This window comes from Myotis davidii, unplaced genomic scaffold, assembly GCF_000327345.1.
Source record: "Myotis davidii unplaced genomic scaffold, ASM32734v1 scaffold123, whole genome shotgun sequence".
NCBI classification, from domain to species: Eukaryota; Metazoa; Chordata; class Mammalia; order Chiroptera; family Vespertilionidae; genus Myotis; species Myotis davidii.
In genome coordinates this window covers 1,439,056-1,454,877 of record NW_006295391.1, presented here as the reverse complement: position 1 = coordinate 1,454,877, position 15,822 = coordinate 1,439,056, and the positions used below count along the sequence as shown (strand labels likewise).

Sequence of the window (15,822 nt, the reverse complement as noted above, 5' to 3'; positions counted from 1 at the left end):
TGTAGAGGCATACATCTGTAAAGAAAAGTATGGGGCAGTAATTAACACTAGTTCCTTTCCTTTGTCCTCCTCCTCTTTGGCTTACAATACCTACTGAGATTCAGCTAAGTAAGAAGAGCTCTCTCTTATAAGCTGGTAGATTGCAACTGTGAGTGTCTGTTTAGGAACAGGACATAGAAGACAAAAGGCCCCTGTGGTCTTTCAGAAGTTGAGTTTAGAAGAAAGTTTCTTTCATAACCTTAAATTTTCTAATTTTAAAACTTTCTAAATTCTCTAGTCTTGAATCAGTTTTGCAGAAAAGTATGAAAGCAACTAATCTTAAAGCTTTTACCATTCTGTTGATTTCTGGCCAGCCTTCCACAATCACCAGTATTATCTCCAAGTTTTCTCTCATGCATCATCTTCTAGTGACCTTTGCTCCTAATGGTTTTTCCTTCTCTTACTTTGCAAATCTAGGATCTTTCAGGCAAAGGCTACCCTCTCCAGAAGTATTTTGTCTGTAAGTGGGCATAAGAGATAGGAATCAACGCTAGCTAGATTAGGGTTTATTTGTATGCTTCTTCTAGATTAAGAATGGCTTGTATATGAAAGTGTATCGGTGACAAATAATAGAACCCTTTTATTGCAAAGAAGAAAAATGGACATCTCAAGTAACCTGCCAAATTACAAATTTTAGTTATCAACTTTAATTCTTAATTTCTTATTCTTTGCCTAATCCCTGCTGCTTTCCAAAAACAATTCCTGTTATATGAATCAGGTTTCCTTTTTTGGTATAATTTCCTGTTGTGAGAGATCCACATGCCGCTGCTACCACCACTCCCAGGGGAGTAGAGTACAAAAGAGAATGCAGAACTAGACAGTAGAGGAAAGATTTAACTATATAACTCTGGTAATTAAAGATATTTAATTATAAATTAGTGACTGCAAAAAAAGCATCTAAAGTTGAGCTCGGTCATTGGAAAGTAAATTGGATCTTTAGAAAGTTTTTAAGTCATAATATTTTCTAAATATTGTTCTTTAAATTTAATTAAATTAAGGTTAAAATTTTTGTTTAAAGTTTAATTTTAAATGATAACATTTTTATTTATTCTTGGCAAAACTTAGATTCAGGATTATGGTGAGTCTGTTTGGTGGTGTTTTGTTTTTTTTCCTAACTAGCCTTATAGGGACTATGTGACTCTTTAAACTATGAGCATGTTCAGTAGCAATAAGATATGAATAAGAGAATGAGCAGGAGTACAGCCTTAAGAAATTCCTGTATTTACCAGAGCAGATAGAAGAAAAGATTCCATAAGAAAAATGTTCAAAAGAGTAGGAGGACCAGAGTGATTCACAGAACCCCAAAGAGGGAGAGATTCACAAACAATTTAGTGTCATGTGCTTCAGGGTATTTCTTAAGCCCTTGGATCTGATTATTCATGGTTAGCTTTAAGAAGAGCTGACTAAGTAAAGAGGTAGGCGGACTCAAACTCTAAGCTTCCTTCCATTAAAATACTGCATTAGATTGAATACAGAAGCATATATGAGAATTCAGCTCATACTGTTAAGCTAGACATTCAAGAAATTTGAAATAATGGAAAACAGTGTTACTCTTCTCACTAAGTTTTTTAATACAGTCTTTTATGTCATAATAGATGTTTATATTACCTTATAATAGCTTGTTGTTATTTTATAATTTTATGAATTCATTAATATTTTAATTTTTATTTTTTCCATTTTAATTTCTAACACCAATAGATATAGCCCATATAAATAAAAACTCTGGGGAATCCACAGTAACAAGTCCTGAGACCAAAAATTTGAAACTGTTGCCTTAAAGTATTATTTAGATGTCAATGAAACATCTTTAAATTCATATTTTTAAGCTACAAATGTTTATAAAATTTTAATTGCCATAATAATTTTCTTAATGTTTTTCTGATATTCAAGTAAATGTTTTCTCAATTCAAGGTTATAATAAATGATGGCAGATCATTTTGAGGATTTTTCTAGGAATGTCATCTATATATATAAAAGCCTAAGTGACTGAATGACTGAGCGACCAGTCAACCGGTAGCTATGATGCATACTGACCACCAGGTGGGCAGATGCTCAACGCAGGAGCTGCCCCCTGGTGGTCACTGCTCTTCCATAGCCGGAGCACTGCTCAGCTGGAAGCCAGGCTCACGGCTGGCAAGCACAGCTGTGATGGTGTGAGCCTCTCCCACCTCCGCAGCAGCGCTACCAGGTGGTGGCAGGCACAATGGGACCAGGATGAGTAGGAGCGAGCAGTGTGGCGCCCAGCCCGGGCTCCTACCTGGCTGCCTGCCGCTTCATGCACTACTACATCCCTCGGGAGATGGTTTCGGGCTGAAACCAGCAGTCTGGCATCTCCCGAGGAGTCCCAGATTGCAAGAGGGCACAGGCCAGTCTGAGGGACCCCACCGGTGCACGAATTCGTGCACCAGGCCTCTAGTACTATAATAAAAAAATAAAATAAGGTTAAGGGAGTAACGTTACAAATTTGCAAATACAAATTTTCATGTACTAGCCTGTTAAAATCTTCGCTATTTTAAAATTCTGTCCTTTAACTGCAAATGTTTCGATCCTTTTCCAGAATGTTGCCTTATGGCTGCCTATCCATTGGGGACTGTGTGGGGCTCATTGAGGTGGTGAGAAACTCTCACACCATCATGCAGATCCAGTGCAAAGGGGGCCTGAAAGGAGCCCTGCAGTTCAACAGCCACACGCTGCACCAGTGGCTCAAGGACAAGAACAAAGGGGAAATGTGAGTGTCATTCTTAGCTTCCTGTGTAATCTACGTTGCTGTCAGACATGTCTTTTAACGGTTGAATATACTTCTGAGTTAGACCAGAGAAAGCAGCTTACTTACTTTGGAAAAAAATATGTTCAACCTTTGACATATATGAGATTGTGTTTAAATGATCAGAATTGCTTATTACTTAGTGAAATCCTATACATTCAACATAGCTATCTGAAAGGTGTGTTTCTTATTGCTTATTCTTTTTTAGAAAAATTAACATTGCAAATTAAAATGTTTACTTCTGGGTTATTGTTATAGCAATTAGAAAAAATATTTTTAATGACATAATAAGTATTTTTTCACTATAATAAGCATTGTGCTTTGGTCTGAGAGTATCTGGAAATTCCTTAGAAACCTTTGAAAATTTTAGAATCTCAAAACTTCTCACTTTTTTGGACATAATTACTTCTTCCCCCTAATGTCAGTGATTGTTTTCATTGCTTTAATACAGACTTGACCCTCTTTTCCCAGTTTGGACTGGATCACTCTGTATTTCCACAGAACTCATAAAGAGTTTATTTCTTCTTTGTAGATACGATGCAGCCATTGATCTGTTTACACGTTCATGTGCTGGATATTGTGTCGCTACCTTCATTTTGGGAATTGGAGATCGTCACAATAGCAACATCATGGTTAAAGATGATGGACAAGTAATAGCTTTCTCTTTTCAACCCTTTTGGTGTTCTTAAACTTGTTAATTCAGGATATTATATTTCTGCCTTTATCAAACTATAACATAATTTTTTCTGTTTGAAAGCTGTTCCATATAGATTTTGGACACTTTTTGGATCACAAGAAGAAAAAATTTGGTTATAAACGAGAACGTGTGCCATTTGTTTTGACACAGGATTTCTTAATAGTGATTAGTAAAGGAGCCCAGGAATGCACCAAGACAAGAGAATTTGAGAGGTAAGCTCAAGAAATCAAAAGCACAAAATGAAGAATTCTTGCTGCTATATCAAACCAATTTTTATATATTTTATATATTTTTTTCAATTTTATATATATTTTTCAATGAATATATATAAAAGATGTTATATTAACATTGGAATATAAACTGAATATTTTAATTTATTGTATAATGCAGTGAAGAAAAAACAATTTATTTAGTCAAAGTCTAAAAGGAAAGTGATCTTTAAACTTCTTAATACATTAAGCTTTTACTTACTGCTGTTAAAATTCTTGGACTCGCCGAAACCGGTTTGGCTCAGTGGATAGAGCGTCGGCCTGCGGACTGAGGGGTCCCAGGTTCGATTCCGGTCAAGGGCATGTACCTGGGTTGCAGGCACATCCCCGGTGGGGGGTGTGCAGGAGGCAGCTGATCGATGTCTCACTCTCATCGATGTTTCTAACTCTCTATCTCTCTCCCTTCCTCTCTGTAAAAAATCAATAAAATATATTAAAAAAAAAATTCTTGGACTCCACCTTCTCTATATTGACAAATAATGTATAGTGCTTAAGACATTTTTTAGTCATGCAATTTGAGGAATTCCGTCAACTATAAGTAGTTTATCTTAAACCTTAAAGTACTTTTAAAACCTTTTATAAAATTTTGTTTTTGGGGTGCGTGAAGTTTACGTTCTAGTGTAGGATTAAAGGGATTGAGGAGAGGAATGCTATTTTTTTAATATATTTTATTGATTTTTTTACAGAGGAAGGGAGAGGAATAGAGTTAGAAACATTGATGAGAGAGAAACATCGATCAGCTGCCTCCTGCACACTCCCCACTGGGTATGTACCCACAAGCAAGGTACATGCCCTTGACCGGAATCGAATCTGGGACCCTTGAGTCCACAGGCTGACGCTCTGTCCACTGAGCCAAACCGATTAGGGCAGGCATGTTATTTTTTATAGGTTTGTCCAAGGAAGCCTCTCTAATGAGGTGACATTTGAGCAGAGACCCGACGCTATTAATGCCGTTTGCTTCATACTAACCAACTTGTTCTTGTTACTTGTAGGTTTCAGGAGATGTGTTACAAAGCTTATCTAGCTATCCGGCAGCATGCCAATCTCTTCATAAATCTTTTCTCAATGATGCTTGGCTCTGGGATGCCAGAACTACAATCTTTTGATGATATTGCATACATTCGAAAGACCCTAGCTTTAGATAAAACTGAGCAAGAGGCTTTGGAATATTTCATGAAACAAATGAATGATGCACATCATGGTGGCTGGACAACAAAAATGGATTGGATCTTCCACACAATTAAGCAGCATGCTTTGAACTGAATGATCACTAAGAAATTGAAAGCTCGATATTGGATTCTAGTCTGCACTGTTAATAACTGTCAACAGGCAAAGACTGATTGCATAGGAATTGCACAATCCAAGAACAGCATTAGAATTTACAGCAAGAACAGAAATAAAATACTATATAATTTAAATAATGCAAATGCAAACAGGGTTTGATAGCACTAAACTAGTTCATTTCAAAATTAAGCTTTAGAATAATGCGCAATTTAATGTTATGCCTTAAGTCCAAAAAGGTAAACTTTGAAGATTGTTTGTATCTTTTTTTAAAAAACAAAACAAACAAAAAAAACCCCAAAATATATAGAAATGGTGGAGAAGGAAAAAGAATGATGCTCTTTTTTGTCTTGCAAATGTTCTATATTTTGAAATGTGGACACGCAAAGTCTATTATTGCATTAGGTCCAGGTAAACTGGAGTTTGATGTTAAATTACATTAAGATGGGAAATAATGAAATTTCTTATTTTTTTTTTCATTGCTGTTCAACTTATAGTTTGAAGTGGGTTTTTGACTCCTTGTTTAATGAAGAAAAATGCTTGGGGTGGAAGGGACTCTTGAGATTTCACCAGAGACTTTTCTTTTTTAATCAAACCTTTTAATGATTTGGGGTCTTATCTGCAAAGTTTTGGAAACAGTCACAAATAAGACCTGTTATAGGGTGGCTTTTGGGTTTTTTTCTGGACAGTATTTGCAAGAATCTGATTCTTATTTCCCAGGGAAATTCTGGGGGCCCATAAAGTAAAATAAACATAGAGAAAGAATGAGCAGGAATAGTTCCTGCTTCAGAATTGTACAGTATTCACCTTAAGTTGATGTTTTTTCCTCCTTTTGAAATTGATGAATTGAATACATTTTTCATGCATGTTTTCCAGAAAAATAGAAGTGAGTATTAATGTTATTAAAAAGATTATTTTTTTTATTAAAGGCTATTTATATTATAGAAACTATCATTAATATATATTCTTTATTTCATGATCTGTCCCATAGTCATGCATTGTTTTGCACCCCAAATTTTTTATTGTTCATATCAGCAATGGTCAGCTCTTCTCTTGGTCTTTGGAGAAGGCTTAGGCACTATCCCATTTATATCAATACTAGTGAATAACTACTTAAAGAAAACAGATTAAAGTTTATCCTTTTTTTTCTTTCTCTTTTTACGTGAATCCCCCATCTTCCATCCTCTTGTATAGTTCAGAATGCCTCAATCATATGAAATTAGTTACCAAAATTAATACAATTTAGAGTATTTTCCTGATTGCTTAAACCCTCTACAGAGGTATGCTCATGAATAATACTTTATAATATGGGGAAATAGAAACCATGAACTTTTTACCATTTCAGGCTATTTATCCAATATCTCAATAATAAAAGCAGGATTATGTCCCATTTCCAAGTGGTCAGGGCTCACTCTCCATTTTCATTAAATTGCGGTTGAGCACAGGATACATTCTTAAACATTTTGAAAAACAGTAACCCAAGATGTAGGGGCTAAGGCTAGTCATCACTCCAGAATCTGATATTTTACTCAGTATTTGAAATGAATGATTAATTCCCTAGGAAATAGTTTTAGCAAATGTTCAGGTGCCACACCAGAGAAAGTGCAATAATTTACTGACAGTTTTCTAGATGAGGCATATTATTGGAATACAACTTTATAAAGAGCACACATTGTATACTCTAGTGAAACAGCATCACTAAAATATCTTCACTTATGAAATCAGTTACCTATAGTCTTGAATAGTGAACAAGGACTCTAATACAAATACTCTTAATATTTTGCTATTTTAGAACCCTCAAAGGGCATAATTATTGAAGATTTAGGTACTTCACTAAGGCATGTATATAATATTGCCAAGAGGAAAAATAAATTTGAAGCTATGGGGAACTTATTTCTCTAAACTGTCTTGGAATAGTTCAGAAGAATTTAAACTCTATTAAGCAGGAAAACAATCTATTCTTTTGCAGAAAATTTCATAACTTATTAAAACTTCATCATTCATATTTTGTCTTAGATCTATTCAGTTATAATACATACTACCATCCCAGTCTTTTCTGTATCAGGAATTGATTACAGGAAAACTCACTGAAATGATATAAGTCTGAGACTCTGTTGGTGGAAAGTGAAGTTTTAACAGTACCAACTGTGTTTTACCTGAGTGCCAAAAAAGCTTTGAGCTTCCTTGCACAGAATTTATACAATTTTTGCTCTTTCCACATTAATTCAGTTAGTCCACTTGCCCTGGGACCTCTCCACCATTAAAACACATGCCACATACCATATTTCATCATTGACATTTATTTTCAAGACTTATTACAACCAAATTAAGTCTGTTTTAGAGGTTTAAACAAATTTTATAAAGAATAGAGATTAAGTGATCTAGCTAAAAGCAAAGTAAATATTAAACAAATCCAAGCAGAGTTTAAGCAAATAGCATTAAAAATAAGAAAAAAGGGACAGGTGGTTCTCAGAAGACAAAGAACCAAAAACTGAATTAAATACTATATGGGAGACTAGGATGTTTTAAATTATAACAACATAGTTGCTTCCAGGTACTTTAGTATCAGAGATCAATTCCAGTTGATCACTTCCTATGGCCAGCCATACGTCATTGAATGTGGTATAACTATTGGCTCTACAGTTTCATTTGGTCACTTGAGCAATATTTCCTTCAATGACTGTTTTGGAGGGGGCGGGGGAGCAGGTTTAAAGAAAGTAAGACCTAATTTTAAACACATTCTAGCAAGAAATAACCCACTGTTCGAAAATCATGCTTTAACTTTTTGTTACATTCTCAGCTATACAAAATTGTATATTTTAAAATTTTTTACACTGCTGTTAATTTGAAATCTGTTAATCATATTGTGGAATTTGGTGTGTTTTTTTAAAAGATGTTTCTAATTGGATTTTTTAATCAAGAATGGAATTTGGTCTCTATTTTCTGATAGAACCTAAGCTTTTTGTGGTTCTTAGTGTCCTGTGTAAAACTTAATGTCAAAGTAATCAACTTTGAGGTTTTCCCTTCTACTCTGCTTTATATTACAAGCCCTTTAGGAAATGGAACCTGGTGAATATACAATGAATTGTAAAATATTTTAATGTGTAACTTTTTCAACTGTGAAACTATGACTATTGGTTTTTTGATGAAAACAACTGCTGATAAAGTATTTTGTGTAAAGTGTAGTTCTTATTAGTCAGGAAAATAATCAATGACTTGATTAGAATGTATATACCCTCTTGGATTTTATTTTAAGTGGATTGGTAATTTTCACATGGTAAAACACAGTCCAACTGTATTTTTTCCATCAAAAACTGCGTGATTTGGCATTCTTAAAAAATTATGAGCAGCCCATCTATTCTAAAGGCACCGTGGAAATTTCACAGCATATAAACCTGAATTTGTTTCTTAATGATTTTGTAAATCCATTTAATTCATATCCTGGCTATTGCCTATGCAGGCCAGCTCTTTGGAGAAATTTAATTCCTAGCATTAGTTTAAAGCCAGCAGGTTAACTTTTTGTGAATGTTATAAAGTTCCTTTTGTTTCATTGCCTGCACCAACAGCAGACCTGGGCTGGACCCACACACTCAGAATCCACCTTAAAAAATTAATTGTGATGTCCAGGACATCACTGTAGTATTTCAATTGAAAGGCCATATATGGTGTTAATGGATTGTGGTGCTTCTACTATTTAAAAACAACTTTCATACTTCAGATGTGTTTGAGAAGAGGGGAATCGGGGGTGAGGGGGGTGCAAAACAAGGAGGAGTTGTTTGAATGAATTACATTCTTCATATCCTGCTCAGATGTGGCATGAAAGAAGGCTGAAAGTTGTGAGAATATATTGTGCATACCACAAGGGAATTAACCCTTCATCAAGGATGGGATTGTGAAGGCTGAACTATAAGATTCAGCATTGACAGGATACTCAGATAATCATTCTTGGTGACAGAATAATACAGCTGGGCTGTTTTTTTTTTTAAATATAAACAAACCATTTTTATTTTTTAATTATTACATTAAAAATTGTAAATGAATCTTATGTGCCATGGCCTGGAAAGCCTTTTTTCTTTTCTGTTAAACATTATGTTCACTTTCTGAAAAGACTAGGGCTTAGCTCAAGATAACTGTGGTCCTGATAAAATTAGATTGGTAACTCTACCTCAGAAGGTTAATAAGGAAAAAAAATAGATGAGTCACAATCCAATACTTTGGGCTCTGATATTACCGAAATTTGCAGAGCACTGTATTTGAGATTTATAGTCAGAGTTGGCATGCCTCGTTTTTAATGGCATTGGAGACATTAAGAAAAAAAAATTGGTTAAAAATTTAATCATTGCTCCAGCCATTTGGCAAAGGCATAGTGCTAGGAGGTTCATGGTACTAGGTTCTTGAATTTGATATTTAAAATTAGTTGTGTTCTCTTTTCTTAATTATTAGTGAAATTAGTGTGTGTATATGTGCACACATTTCTATTTGTATACACGCTGCTTGCTAGTTCTAGTCAGGAGGCATCTTTTATAAAAGATGTAAACATCCAGGTTCTAAAATTCAGAAGAGTTTAGAATTTATTAGGAGTTTCCCAAGTTGGGATGGTAGTTTTTAAATAAGCTTATTTCATTCAAGTATTCCACTTGATTAAAGTTTTGCACTTCCTTTTTATCAATGCAGCGCCATTCCTTTTGCTTAGAAATGTTAATATTTTAGATAGGTTAATATTACAGCCATGCTGGCTAGCATATAGTGACAGTTATGAGCCATCAGGAAATTTTCTGACTTAATTTTTACACAATTACATATAAGTTTCAACAGGAAGGGGGAAAAAAACAAAAGCAGTCCCTTTTACATTTAGTATAGTTGGGTAACTAATTTTCACTACTAACCGTAGACTCCATTCCACAAGTTGGTAAGTATGGAAAGGGGCTTTTTAAATGTACTTTGTAAGCTATTCAGGTCTATGAATCTATCTGAAATCATTTAATTTGTCACTACAATAATTTCGTGGTTATGCTAAGAGACATATACATTTTTTAAGTGAAAAATTTTTCATTAATACTTCTAAGTTAGGAAGGAGGCAGAAAACCAACTTTGATATTTTCTCAAAATATCTTTAATAAGACTGAACTCCTTAATTCTAGTGTAAATTTCCAAATGTGGTCATTATCTATTGATTTCATAAGAAACGGCCCCTTACCAGATTTAATGTATGTTCCTATGAGTGGTCAGTGAAGTTGGCCTTCCTCTGATTTCAAATGCAATCAATGATTTAAATATGATTTTGTCCTTGTACTTAAGTTGAATAAAACCTAAAAGAATGTGTCCTTTTGGAACATAACACTTTAACAGCTTGGGGGATGTGGCACTACCAAAAGACTACTAACCCATCAAATGTTGACTTTGGGAATTTTAAAAATAGCTCCTACCACCCTTTTTGCCCCACTTAATGTAGCAAATCGATCTCACTCTATTTTGTCATTCAATGAATTGAAGTCCTGTGGTATACTGCATTCGTTAGGAGAAAAATGTTTTTAAATGTTCCTTTAATGATGGCCCAAAAAGTATTTGACACAGCAAGATGCATGTGTTATTGTACTGAGAATATAGAATAATAGTGTCACTAAATTTAAGACCTCTTCCCAGTCTTGCTGTTCCTAGCAAGAAGCTTGGCCTGTGACTGCACTTATGTTTGTGCTCATCAGAAACTGTCAATGTCTGCTTTTCTTTAACTTCGTAGTCTGTAACATCACACTGTTTATTAAAAAAAGAAAATTACTTTGACTTGTGTCCAAATAATCCTTAGTGTTTCATATATTTTATATTTTAAACAAAAAACTGTGATAAGTATATTTTGCCATTTTTTGAATACTTAAAAGCAAACCAGTATTGCTAATAACCAAATTGTAGCTGAATTTGAGTTCTTATCAATAATGACTGAGAAACATTGAATGAAAACCTGAAACTATTATGCCTTCAAAGTCAGTTTTTCTGCCCCAGTAAAGTGATGAATATTAGAGAAATATCTGCTTAAATATTAACCTCCTTTAAGCACGAAGAATTATATGCTTGTATTTTAAGCAGAAATATATATATATATACACATACATGAATGTATAAATATGTTTGTATGTGTAAACAGGCTTTTTTCAAGTCACTTGAAGAACAGAACCTAGAAAGTAGGTTAGAAGCAAACTGGTTTTGCTTTTAATTAACATAAGCCTTGCAAAAGGTAAGTGTGAACTTTTTTTGGACCCATAATGCACATGGGCATTGACACTTAGTACTTCTAAACAATTAACAGCAAATAATTGCTTACATTTTGTTTATTTGCCAAGTGATTTGAGTGACTTTGAATTAATATTGTTCTAAATTGACTTTGTTCTCCAAGCATAATATGTCTTTCCTAAGATGAACCAAGAAACCACTATACAAATGGAAAACGGTAGGAATTCAAACACTTGTGGTTTCAACACTTCCACACACTGTAGGTTTCAGATTAGTAGTTTTGAATTTGTTAGGAGAAAAATCCCAAGAATTGCGTATTGTTAGATGGGTGTCAAACTTACTAAGAAATAGAATAGAACCTGGCCAGTGTACCTCAGTGGTTGAGCATCGACCTATGAACCAGGAGTCCACGGTTTGATTCCCAGTCAGGGCAGAGCCCAGGTAGTGGGCTTGATCCCCAGTGGTGGGGGCATGCAGGAGGCAGCCGGTCAATGATTCTCGTCATTAATGTTTCTATCTCTCTCCCTCTCCCTTTTCTCTCTGAAATCAATAAAAATATTTTTTTAAAAAATAGAATAGACATGTGCCCTTAATTTAAGGAAACTACAGAAGCTCAATTTGAAGAAAGATTTAAATGTGTATACATATGTATATTTCATTACAAGGAAGTCTTTGGTATACATAAGCCTTTTAAACAGCACATTCTGGACCTTACATGCATATTTTTAGCAAAGATGGTGGGGAGGATCCTCTCCCATAGCTTCCTGCCCTCACCCCTATACCAGCTGTCCAATGAAAGGTACTGAGGCTGATTGAATTCCTTTTATTTTTAATAAGAATTGTATACATTTAAGGTCTACAATATAATGATTTGATATACAGGGTGAAATGATTACTAGAGTCAAGCTAGTTAATGTATCACCTCACAGTTACTGTGTGTGAGATGAGAGTGCCTGAAATCTCAACATCACACTGTTTATTAAAAAAAGAAAATTACTTTGACTTGCAGCAAATTACTTAATGTAGCAAATCGATCTCACTCAATACACTTTTAACTATAGCCATCATGTGTATAATAAATCTCTAGATTTATTGTTCATCTTATAACTGAAAATATGTACCCTTTAACCAACATCTCCCCATTTCCCCCACCTCCCTACTCCTAATAACCATCATATTACTTACTCTGTTTCTATGTATTTGACTTTTTTAGAGTCCACACAAATGCAGTGGAATGCAGTTTTTTTTCCTTTCTGTGCCTGGCTTATTTTACTTAATATAATGCCTGCCAGGTTCATCTGTGTTGTTGAAAATAGCAGGATCTCCTTTTTTTATTTTAATCCTCACCCGAGGATATGTTTATTGATTTTTTTTAGAGAGAGAGAGAACATCAAATAGGTTGCCTCCCATACACGCCCAACCGGGGACCAAACCTGCAACCTTGTGATGCGTGAGACGACATTCCAACCAACTGAGCCACCTGGCTGGGGCAAGATCTCCTTGCTAGAGGCTGAATAATATTCCATTGTACGTACTTAAACACACATTATATATCTATCATCACCATGCCTTTAGTCTGTTGATGGGCACATGGGCTGTCTCCATATCTTGATTATGGTGAACAATGGGAATGCAGGTATCCCTTGGAGGTGCTGATTTTATTTCCTGTGGGTATGTGGCCAGAAGAGGAATAAGGCTGGCTGAACATTGAAACTTAGCAAGAGATTGTTTTCTACTAAGATTTTTAAGCACCTCTACTAGGGACCAGAAACTAAGCTAGGTGTTTCATATATTCTATATCCTGTGTATTCCCTACAATAGCCCCATAAAAGAAGAGATGATTCCCATTCTAAAGATGGGAAGAGAGAGGCTCTAACAATTCAGCTGAATTGCCCAAAAACAAAAACTTGAAAAGTTGTAATTATTATCTGCAACTCAAATCACATACTGAGACATGCTCTCTCCACTATTCCACACTAAAAAGAGGAGAAAATGCCAAAACTCTGCAAGTCGAGATTGCCCAATTTTATTCAGTTTAGTAATTTATGACAAAATTAATTTCTAAAAGGCATTAAATTGGCTTGAATCAAAGTTTCTTGTTTGGTTACATCTACATAAAAAAGGGTTGCTTCAAAAGTCTCATTCTATCGCCCACCAAGTACGATTTTTTAGTAACATTTTAAAGCTACTTTAAGGCACACTGGTTTTCAGAACAAACTGTTTTCAACTCACATTCAGCTTGATCAGGAAAGCACCTGTGGGGAGGGTTTTGTGACATTATTTAATAACCATGGTTGACTCAACATTTAATATAAGGGCCATTGTTGAGTATCCACGTGGGACTTTTCTGTGACGGGGGTTATCTGAGATGAATGCTAAATTCCATCCAGTACAACGTATCCCTACTTCACGACAAATTTCTAGCCATATCTTTCCCTCTCACCAGAATGTACACAAAGAATAAAGTGAGCTTAAGGAAAGCATAATTAACTAAAAACTGTACCCGAAAGAAAGTTACATGGTACATGGTAAGGCTAAGTATAAATAACTCTAAACTCATTGAATTTTCCAGGCAGTGGCTTCCCTCTGTTATCACGAATGGTGAACTGAAATGGTAGGGCCACACTTTTGGGGATCACCAGATTACTATCTTCCTGTAGTGAATGAACTGTTCTTCACCAAGAATTTTTTTCAGAAATGTTTTAATGTGAATTGTGTGGCATAGAACAAGGCTAGTTGTCCAGTGCTCAATCGATTAAATAGCCTCATTATTTACTTCCACATTGACAAGTTCTAGGTAGAGCTGAAATTAAGGACAGCTACCTTGAGCCCATTTTGCCATGTGGGAACAAAAAGTGCTTCCTTGGCTCACGTGCAGAGATTTGGAGTAGAGAAGATGGTGAATTTGTGTGTATTTACAGAATAAATAGAATACATGTGAGATTCTTCAAAGTTTTTCTTGCGTGGCCGGCATGGCTCAGTGGTTGAGCGTCGACCTATGAACCAGGAGGTCACAGTTTGATTCTGGGTCAGGGCACATGCCCCAGGGAGGGGCTCAATCCCCAGTAAGGGGTGTGCAGGAGGCAGCCGATCAGTGATTCTCATCATTGATGTTCCTATCTCCCTCTTTTTCTCTGAAATCAATAAAAATATATCTTTAAAAAAAGTTTTTTATCATACTTTACTGCCACTTCATGGTTAATTCGTAAGCAGGCATAATCAAGTCTTCACGTGCAGAAACTGCAGGTATCTGAAGGCCAGGACTTCAGTTTGGCCACCATCCTAAGGTTGCTCGGCTCCTTCGATGCTGTTCTATATAAGGTACTTTGCCACCTGCCTCATCTCTGAATGCAGTTCTGTACTTCTCACATAGGAGGGACAGGTACTGTGTTAACCGCACCATACCAACAATCAGGGCGCCACCCAGCAGAGTCAGTGAAGGCCAAAGTAAACAGTGGAAAATAACCGTTTGGTCATACTTTTTTATGAGAATGACGTCTTCAGATTGGCTGTTGGGACTGTAGAAACATGAAAAGGGAGTCCCATTCATGTGATCGAAGAATTCCTTTATGTCCAGAGCCCTGTTGAGCAAGTCATTCCTGTCTCGGTGGCACTTAGGTGTGTAAAAGCACTAGGAATGTGGAGGAGGAAGAAAGATGAGGACACTCTTACCAATATCAAGCACTTAACAGTATTAATGCTGAAATACCTTCAAAATGAAGCTATTAGGGAGTTTCCATCTCAAGGTGATGAAACCTACTACATAGCTCAGGGGGAAGGGTTGGCAGATGGGCACCGAATGAAATGGCCATTTCCGGGCATTAAGCAGGGCCATGGGGAAGTATTCTTCGAGTCAAGGCACTGCAGAAAAGGAGAGAAACCAAGATGGCGGCATAGGTAAACACCGGAAGTTGCTGCCTTGCACAACCACTTCAAAAATACAACTAAAAGACAAAACGGACATCATCCAGAACCACAGGAAGGTGGCTGAGTAGAAATTCTACAACTAGAAGGAAAGAGAAAAGCACACTGAGACTCAGAGGAGGTGCGGAAGTAAAGTGCAGAGGTACGGAGGTACACGTGGAAAGGGCTGGCAACTGAGGACACGGTTGTCTTTTTCAATCAGGAGAGAGTCTCAAGCTCTGAACTCCAGTTCCGGGTGAGTCTCTGGGGACCCAGACACATACGGGGAGAAACTGGACTGTCTGGCATCAGTCGGAACTCCAGGGCAGCTTTCTCTCAGAGGTGCTTGCAGCGATTACCGGGACACTGAGACTCAGAGCCTCTTAGAGTAGGACTGAGGAGCAGGCATAGCTAATTCCACCCTGTTGATCCCTGGTACCCCACCCCCACCAAGCTGTGCACTGACTTTTGCATATGAAAGGCCTGGCCCTTTGCAAACTGAAAATTACCTAACCAACTGCAGCTGGCCCAAGGCCCCACAGCAGCTTGCATTCCTTCACAGCTGAGCTCCTGCTGGGTAGCCTTGAGCAGAGGCTAAATTAGCACCTCCTTAGCGATCCAAGAGCCAGTGTATCCAATGGTCA

The 15,822-nt window shown here is 36.3% G+C and overlaps 2 protein-coding genes across 2 annotated transcripts in view; one reads left to right on the top strand and one right to left on the bottom strand.

Annotated features, from left to right (window-relative positions):
- Positions 1–9,872, top strand: part of PIK3CA (phosphatidylinositol-4,5-bisphosphate 3-kinase catalytic subunit alpha) — a 35,231-nt gene extending 25,359 nt beyond the window's left edge. The window contains exons 17-20 of the mRNA XM_006770026.2: positions 2,597–2,767; positions 3,336–3,453; positions 3,561–3,712; positions 4,762–9,872. Of these exons, the coding sequence (XP_006770089.1) occupies positions 2,597–2,767; positions 3,336–3,453; positions 3,561–3,712; positions 4,762–5,032 (712 nt within the window). The 3' untranslated portion in view covers positions 5,033–9,872. The remainder of the gene's footprint in view (positions 1–2,596; positions 2,768–3,335; positions 3,454–3,560; positions 3,713–4,761) is intronic.
- A 591-nt stretch (positions 9,873–10,463) lies between these two features.
- Positions 10,464–15,822, bottom strand: part of KCNMB3 (potassium calcium-activated channel subfamily M regulatory beta subunit 3) — an 18,784-nt gene continuing 13,425 nt past the window's right edge. Inside the window, exon 4 of the mRNA XM_006770025.1 lies at positions 10,464–10,801. Within this exon, the coding sequence (XP_006770088.1) occupies positions 10,565–10,801 (237 nt within the window). The 3' untranslated portion in view covers positions 10,464–10,564. The remainder of the gene's footprint in view (positions 10,802–15,822) is intronic.